The 8,371-nt window shown below is 43.1% G+C and overlaps 1 protein-coding gene and 1 non-coding gene across 2 annotated transcripts in view; both read right to left on the bottom strand.

Moving 5' to 3' along the window:
• On the bottom strand, positions 1-72 carry trnap-agg. Its single transcript has one exon. It is a non-coding gene; the product is annotated as a tRNA-Pro (tRNA).
• Positions 73-1,268: 1,196 nt separating this feature from the next.
• Positions 1,269-8,371, bottom strand: part of ctsk (cathepsin K) — a 12,036-nt gene continuing 4,933 nt past the window's right edge. The window contains exons 3-8 of the mRNA XM_034553246.1: positions 7,878-8,000; positions 6,583-6,735; positions 3,813-4,031; positions 2,774-2,939; positions 2,392-2,500; positions 1,269-2,244 (exon numbers count right to left, since the gene is read on the bottom strand). Coding sequence (XP_034409137.1) covers positions 2,145-2,244; positions 2,392-2,500; positions 2,774-2,939; positions 3,813-4,031; positions 6,583-6,735; positions 7,878-8,000 — 870 coding nt within the window. The 3' untranslated portion in view covers positions 1,269-2,144. The remainder of the gene's footprint in view (positions 2,245-2,391; positions 2,501-2,773; positions 2,940-3,812; positions 4,032-6,582; positions 6,736-7,877; positions 8,001-8,371) is intronic.

Genomic DNA, 8,371 nt, shown 5'->3' with positions numbered 1-8,371 from the left:
GGGCTCGTCCGGGATTTGAACCCGGGACCTCTCGCACCCTAAGCGAGAATCATACCCCTAGACCAACGAGCCACGTTCCAGGACGCAGACCGTCTGCTAGAGAACTCACTCAATGCCACGTTGGCCCGACTTCAGCCTCCTAACAGTTTACAGACTTCATCAGTTGGACTTCTGGGCCGTTTGGCACCACCTGCAGGACGCGTTTGGTACCGCGCCCCAAAACCTCCACAACCTAAGAAATATGATCAAACTGAGATCTGTATCATCAACAGCTGAAGTAGAGGTGATCTACATGCTTTCATCTCTTCCCCTATTCACTATTGTAATGCACTTTTCTTTTTGTGTATTTCACTTCTTTTATTTTTCACCCTCGTGTGTGTGTGTGTGTGTGTGTGTGTGTGTGTACACTTCCACATCTCAGCATTTACTCTAAATATTGATCAAAGTACTACAAATAAAAATATTTTGTACCTCGTTTTGTTCCTGTATTCATATTAAAACTACGATATGAAGCATTGCTATTATTGATATTTTGATATGTATCAGAAGCATTTCTTCCTGTTCCAGATGTGAGAAACAGTGAAATAAAACATTAAGATTAAATCTCTTTTTGATGAATTCAGTGACTCAAACGCCTGATAAATAAATGTACTTATGTCTAGTGAAACCTCTGAGGGGAGTTTGTGATTGCGATTTTGGGCTATAAATAATAAAAAATAAACTGAATTGAATTGAATTGAATTGAAAGCGGTTACACATGAGATATAATTCGGTTTGGAGGATCTAACGAGCACAAAGAGTTTATTATTAGTTAAATCAGTTTGACGGAGGGTTAGGATTTATAACTTAATATTTTAATTTAATTTAACTTTGAACCACAGCGGTGTCTTTTTACTTTGGACCGAATTGTTTGCAATTAAATGTGTATCTATATATCTATAAAAAAAAGTATATATATATATATATATATAAAATGGAAAGGATCTCCCTTTAGTTCTTTACTGGATGAACTGAACCACTTCAAGTTGTAAAAAACAACAGTTTCTCAGAATCAAAGAAATTATTGAACCCTATGTTAGCACCGTTAGCTGCTAGCGGGCGGCTCAGATCATAATTATGGGATGTTCAGTATACACATATTCACTGAACACAATGCATTTCTTTTAGTATATGATTTTAACCTTTTTGCTTTAACTACGTACATCTAAAACGTTTTTTTACGGCTTCTTAAAAAAAAAACCCCGTAAATGAGGAATCCAAACGACGCATTTAACTTCAAAAAATGAAACTTTTATTCATAGAAAACCTTCAGAAGTGTTGAACAGAAAGTCGACAAGATCAACAGAAGAAGAGAAATAAAACGTACGATTTTAAAAACAGGAACCGAGTCTGCGTCGGAAGGAAAGGAGGAGCTCCCATTGTCCAGCAATGGTTCCTGTCACAGTGGATTCAAACTTCTCAAACTGTACTCAAAGATAGAGGAACTGAGGAACCGAGGAACCGAGGAACTGAGCTGCATCTGTTCATGGAGATACAACTGAGAGTCTTCAGGGGTTCAAAGTGCTTCAAAGAACTCGAGATGAATCAAACGTCCTCATCGGACACCTTCAAGGACATTGGGAATCCAAGACTTCCTTTTCATCACTGGAAGAGCTTCATTCCCAACGTGTCTGATATCTTCTCTTTTGTTTTAAATGTATGGTTGATTCAATAAAACATAATCACTACTACACAAAATGAAATCCTCTGTTATTGTTTGTCGGGGTTTTGATGGCGCCCGTTCGGTTCAATGAGAATTGCACGTCTAGCTTCACGGGTTGCATCCGAGGTTGCGTTGCCCGCACTGAAGATGCGCAGGAGTGTTAATCCCAGCATGCATCTGGCCTCACGAGTAATAATAATTGACCCCGTCAACAGACGTCATATTTAGAATTTTGGGCTCCGGGGGATTTTGTTTTAGTTTTTTTTGCGGTTGACCACGGCAAAAAAAAACAAAATCGAAAATTGGAAGCGTTTTTTTTTTTTTTTATAATAATACATCCGTGGGTTTGGAATGAACTCTGCGTACATTTTTTTTTCAAGTGCATTTAAATTTTGCGTGTGTGCAGCGCAGTCCGAGCGAAGCCCCCCTCCCTTCGTCCTCCTCACATGACGGGGTAGCTGGCGAGGTTGGCGATGCCGCAGAGGTTGCCGCGGTTACGGGCCATCAGGATGTAGCCCTGCTTGCCCCACTTCTCGCTCCAGCTGTCAGGGACAAAGACAAAGACATTTTAAAATAAAGGATGAGATGAGATGGACAGAAAGAAAACGTGAGGGTTTGTCACCGAGGAGGCCGCCAGACGAGCCACCGGATGCCCCCCCCCCCCCCCCCCGCCCCCTCCCCCACCTCACCTGTTCTTCACGATCCAGAATTTCCTCCCCTTGGCGTTCACTCCGAAGCCCACTGCCAGCACGGCGTGATTGATGTCGTCTGGGTTGCAGTTGCGGTCGTAGTAAATACCTGGAGAGAGGAAGAGACATTATTTTGATTTTATTGAACCTTTTTTTGGAAATCTGACAATTCAGCTCACAGTTCAGGTTCAAGATCAAGTTTTATTTTCCAACACCGAAGTCTATAATTCTGAAAGGCTTTAAATCGTCAGCTTCTGGCTGCGTCGTGCTGTGAATACGAGTTATTTGACTGCACGGTGTCTTTAACTCGACAACGCGGTGACGTCGTGACTTCGTCTCCGCTCCACGAGAAGCGGACGGACTCATGAAACGGACGTCGGACCTTTCTGGTAGAACTGGAAGGTGCCGAGCGCGGCGTCGATGCCCACGGAGACCGGGCCCACTTTGTACACGGCTCTGGCCAGCGCCTGCTCGTCGCCCACCGGGATCTCCTGGAAGCCTTTGCACTCGGCCGCCATGCCCGAGGAGTTGTAGCGGCACGGCTGGTTCTTGAAGACAAAGGAGGAGGGCAAAAAAAAATAAAAAATACAAATGAATCCTCAATATACCCGGTTAAGATTTTACGTATTCTGTAAAATGTCAAAAAAGCAAATTCAAGCTGAAATATTTGCCGAATCAATTGTAAGAACTGTGTGAGCGGCGATCACGAACCTGAACGTTGCAACACATTTTATCCAAAAGGATAAACAAAGAAAAAAGGAACGACAAAGAAAAATGCGTAGAAATGCAGAAAAACAAGTAAAAAATGAAAAATATAAACCTACTTAACTTTTGAGGTCATCTTTTGGCAAGAAGAGCAAACATTACCTCGCGGTCTTACTGTCACATGCACTCTTGTGTTGTCTATGATGTTTTAACATTATTTAGATGCCTCTTCCTGCACTGGGATGTATTATTTATTATTTTATTTTTGTTTGTGTGTTTTAAAATGTGTGCAAATAAAATAAACTTTTCTTCCTGAGAATTAGATGAGAAGATCAACACCACTCTCATGCTTTTATGTTCAATATGAAACCACTTAGCTTAGCTTAGCTTAGCACAAAGACTGGAAACAGGGCAAGTCTTCTGGTTTTCTGTCAAAGCATCATGGGAACTGTAGTTCCTAAACGTGCAGCATGATTATCCTTAAAAGTAAGACAAACCATATTACCGGGTGGAAAAAGTCCAAAAAGATGATCCTTTTTCTTTTGCACATCATTTATTGTGGTGCACAGGTGTCTCTTAATTTCGCCTGAGGGTGGTGTTATGGTCACAGAACCGGAAGTCACACCAACAGCAGCAGGAAATGCATCTAAAGCTCCGTCTCGGGACACGTGGACGTGTTAAAATGATGGTTCCAACTCGCGTCGGGGCTTCCTTACCTCTCCGACGTACGGGTAGGTCTCCTCCGAGTCGATGCCTTCGTTCTCCTGCACGTACGTGAAGGCGTTGGTCATGTATCCCCCTCCGCAGCCGCTGTTCTCCGTCACGCAGTCCACCAGGTTCTGCGGACTGAGGTCCAGCAGCTTCCCCGTCGTCTTGGCCAGCTGGCCCTCGAGGGCCCCGGCCGAGCTGAAGGCCCAACAGGAGCCACAGGAACCCTGTCAGGATGGAAAGGGAGGAGAGGTCAGGGGGGGTGGAGTTTGATGATAACGATACAGGCACAAGGCCCTGCTACAGGTCGGATGATGGTGTAGAATAAGAATACATATGCATATATATATATATATATATATATATATATATATATATATATATATCTGTACATGTATATATATATATATATATATATATATATATATTTATATAAATAAATATATATATTTTTACATTTATGTATATATAAATATATATATTTATATGTATATAAATACATATATATAGGCATTTATCTAAATAATAATAAATAAATAAATAAAAATAGAGTGAGAAAATGAAATAAAAAACAAGATTTAGTTCTAGAGCAATTTGTTGTCTTGTGTGATAGTAAACTGAATGTCTTTGGGTTTTTAGTAAGTGAAAGGTAATCTAAACATACCTTTGGTAAATTGTGAGTATTTTACAGCCCACATTGGAAAGATAATTAGCATATTAATCAGTGATGAAAACGGCGTCGTAACACTGCATTAATATCTCATCAGCCTCGAGGGAAAAACACACCGCGTGTGCCTTTCCCAGTCCGTCCACTGGGAGGCTCTCATCTGTGTGTGAGTGACGTCACACTGCTGCATAATTCATGGCCATTAAATCATGTTTAGAGCTGCGGTTTGACTTTCGTCCAGCAGGGGGCGACCACGTCCTCCACATAGACCGATATGGATGAAAAAGAAGTTCCCGTTCTACTTCTAAAGCCATCTGACGTTCAGATTTATTTGTTTTTTGTGTAGCCTTTTATTATTAGTACAATTATTTTTATTTTTTATTTTCCTTAAAGATTTTATATATCTATATAAATTCTTTAAGCAAAATCAAATTAAATATCGAAGATGGCCGTGGTCTGAGCCATTGGTCCCCCCACCCCCCTATTTTATGGCCATGGCCCAGTTTGAAGTCCCAACTATGACGCTATAGGTTTATGGAAAAACATCATGGTGGTGGGGCTTACAATAAGTACATTACTAACGCGGCTGTGGCTCAGTGGAAGAGCGGCTCGTCCTTTAATCCCAATGCAGAAGTCTAACTTCCTGTTTGTGACCATTGCAGTTTAAGTGAAGAACACAAGTCCTTTAATCCCAATGCAGAAGTCTAACTTCCTGTTTGAGACCATTGCAGTTTAAGTGAAGAACACAAGTCCTTTTAACTTCCTGTTTGTGATCATTGCAGTTTAAGTGAAGAACACAAGTCCTTTAATCCCAATGCAGAAGTCTAACTTCCTGTTTGAGACCATCGCAGTTTAAGTGAAGAACACAAGTCCTTTAATCCCAATGCAGAAGTCTAACTTCCTGTTTGAGACCATTGCAGTTGAAGTGAAGAACACAAGTCCTTTAATCCCAATGCAGAAGTCTAACTTCCTGTTTGTGACCATTGCAGTTTAAGTGAAGAACACAAGTCCTTTAATCCCAATGCAGAAGTCTAACTTCCTGTTTGAGACCATCGCAGTTTAAGTGAAGAACACAAGTCCTTTAATCCCAATGCAGAAGTCTAACTTCCTGTTTGAGACCATTGCAGTTTAAGTGAAGAACACAAGTCCTTTAATCCCAATGCAGAAGTCTAACTTCCTGTTTGAGACCATCGCAGTTTAAGTGAAGAACACAAGTCCTTTAATCCCAATGCAGAAGTCTAACTTCCTGTTTGAGACCATTGCAGTTTAAGTGAAGAACACAAGTCCTTTAATCCCAATGCAGAAGTCTAACTTCCTGTTTGAGACCATCGCAGTTTAAGTGAAGAACACAAGTCCTTTAATCCCAATGCAGAAGTCTAACTTCCTGTTTGAGACCATTGCAGTTTAAGTGAAGAACACAAGTCCTTTAATCCCAATGCAGAAGTCTAACTTCCTGTTTGTGACCATTGCAGTTGAAGTGAAGAACACAAGTCCTTTAATCCCAATGCAGAAGTCTAACTTCCTGTTTGTGACCATTGCAGTTGAAGTGAAGAACACAAGTCCTTTAATCCCAATGCAGAAGTCTAACTTCCTGTTTGAGACCATTGCAGTTGAAGTGAAGAACACAAGTCCTTTAATCCCAATGCAGAAGTCTAACTTCCTGTATGACACTACTTCCTCCCACTGCTGGATCTCTGGATGATATTACAGTACACACGGTATATGACAGCAGTTAATTGAAAGCCCGATGTGTCTTGATACAGATGCTAATGGGCGCATTGTGTTTCTGTCGGATTAGACCTCTGCTCTGCTCGAAGGTAGCTGGAGCTTTTGATGGGAATTTATTAGGTCGCAAATCTGCGGCAGGGACGGCGAAAGCTTCTGGAAGCCGCTTTGCACTGATCCGTATGGGCGGCGAAGGCGTTGAGCGGACCGACCTTCACCCAACCGACATAGTTCGTCTTCGGCCTCGGGCTCTCTGCTCGCGTCAAAACAAACAAAACAAATATCGACACTGTGCAGGAACCTTGAAGTTCTCACCGACCGGAGGAGGGAACGAGACGGGCGGTTAATGTGTGAACACAGTTTGAGTGAACTGCGTGACCTCTGACCTGGTCCTTCACCGGCGTCACCATGCCCTTCTTGCGGTAGTCGATGGATTTGGGGAGGTTGGACACCGCGAGGTCCAGAGCCGGGGCGAGGCCGCGCTCGCTGTTCATCGGGACCTGCAGGCCGGTCATCTTCTCGGTCACTTCCTCGGACGTCTGCGGAGAGCAGAGACACATTTTACCAAAAATAATGAATGCAAAAAAAATAATAAAAAACACCGTGACGACAGGCGGTATGAAAACCTCCTTCCTGGAATAATCGTGGGTTATAGAAACGGGTTGGCACGGGAACGAGAGAAGAGACGTAGAGAGGATTTATTTTTAGACTTAAGTCAAGAACGGGTGAAGAAGATACGGGAAAGGATTTGGGGGGGTTCAGCGGTTTTTACTTCAAAAAGGAAATGTTGTTTTATTTCCGCACTGTACGAAACAATGACGTGAAAGAAGCAGCCGACGAGGAGGACGATAAGGAGGCTCCTGGTTTAAAATAATACCCTTTTTAAAATCCTTATCAGAATCACGGTAGCTCGGTGTGCAAGCTGAGAGATCGTTAACGGACCAAACGGAGCATCTGGTCCTTTCTTTCATTTCGCTTAAGTGCGAGATGAAAATGGAGAAGAAGGAAAAAAAAAACACATCCTTCATATCCCGGCCACCTGTTTCTACACGTTACACATGCAATTGGCCATTTATCTAGATCATCACGTGTTGTTGTTTTTCTTTTTAACCCCACCGTCAGTCATGAGCGCCTCCGGCTGATCTGAGCACAGCGACTGAGAGCAGCTGGAAGTCGCACCAGCTGTGCAGAACAGACGCGCTCAGGAGCTGCTTTCTTTTCTTTTCTTCTTCTAAGGAATGCGTTGAGCGCGCGGGTCCATCGGCTCTCGCTGCAGATGCTAACAGCTGCTTCTCAGACCGATGCTGGGGAAACGGGGTCTCGGCTCAGAGGTCAAAGGTGATCGGAGCAATGATCTAATCAGCTATTTGCTAAAGATATAGTGGAGTCGTGTGGAATGAAGTCACTTTTTCCCTCAGTGTGGTTAAAAAACACGAAACTTTAAACTGGCACCGATTTCTGTCATTGGCTACCGAGCATTTAGCTGTCACTTGATATTTATGTGCCCTTAACTCCATGACATTTATGTCACAAAGGCACATTAGCTCGTGTTTGTGTTCTACACGTCGGACATCACCCAGAAATAGACTTCTAGGAGCATAGATGTTTAAATAAAACCACGCTATCTGAAGCATCGCGCGTCGTGGATGATGTCCAGAGCGTACGCTGGCCTCAGACTCACCATGTCGCCCAGGTGGTTCATCCCCAGCTCGTAGGAGTGGAGGCCCAGCGCCGCCTCCTGGTTGTGGGCCTCGATCATACGAGCGTTCTTCTCCCAGACGGCCCTGCGGATCCCCTCTTCATCCTGAGGCAGACGGGTGCAATGAGTCACTTTGAGTCCAGGCAAAAAGCATTATGGGATAGCGGGGGCCCGCTCGCGTTCCTCCGAAGTCTGCTTTTCTTATGAAGAGGGAACTTTAGCACCTGTGACGATGTATCGGGTCTCTGGAGGATCAAGTCTGTTCAACCTGAGGCCTTAACAGGCAGATTCTTCTTTCTTAAGTTCCTTCCTTCCTCATTCTTCATTCTTAAGTTCCTTCCTTCCTCATTCTTAAGTTCCTTCCTTCCTCATTCTTAAGTTCCTTCCTTCCTCATTCTTAAGTTCCTTCCTTCCTTCATTCTTAAGTTCCTTTCTTCCTTCCTTCCTTCCTTCCTTCATTCTTAAGTTCCTTCCTT

The sequence above is a fragment of the Cyclopterus lumpus genome, chromosome 16 (assembly GCF_009769545.1).
Source record: "Cyclopterus lumpus isolate fCycLum1 chromosome 16, fCycLum1.pri, whole genome shotgun sequence".
NCBI classification, from domain to species: Eukaryota; Metazoa; Chordata; class Actinopteri; order Perciformes; family Cyclopteridae; genus Cyclopterus; species Cyclopterus lumpus.
The sequence above is the reverse complement of the archived record's forward strand: the minus strand, read 5'-3'. Positions and strand labels throughout refer to the sequence as shown.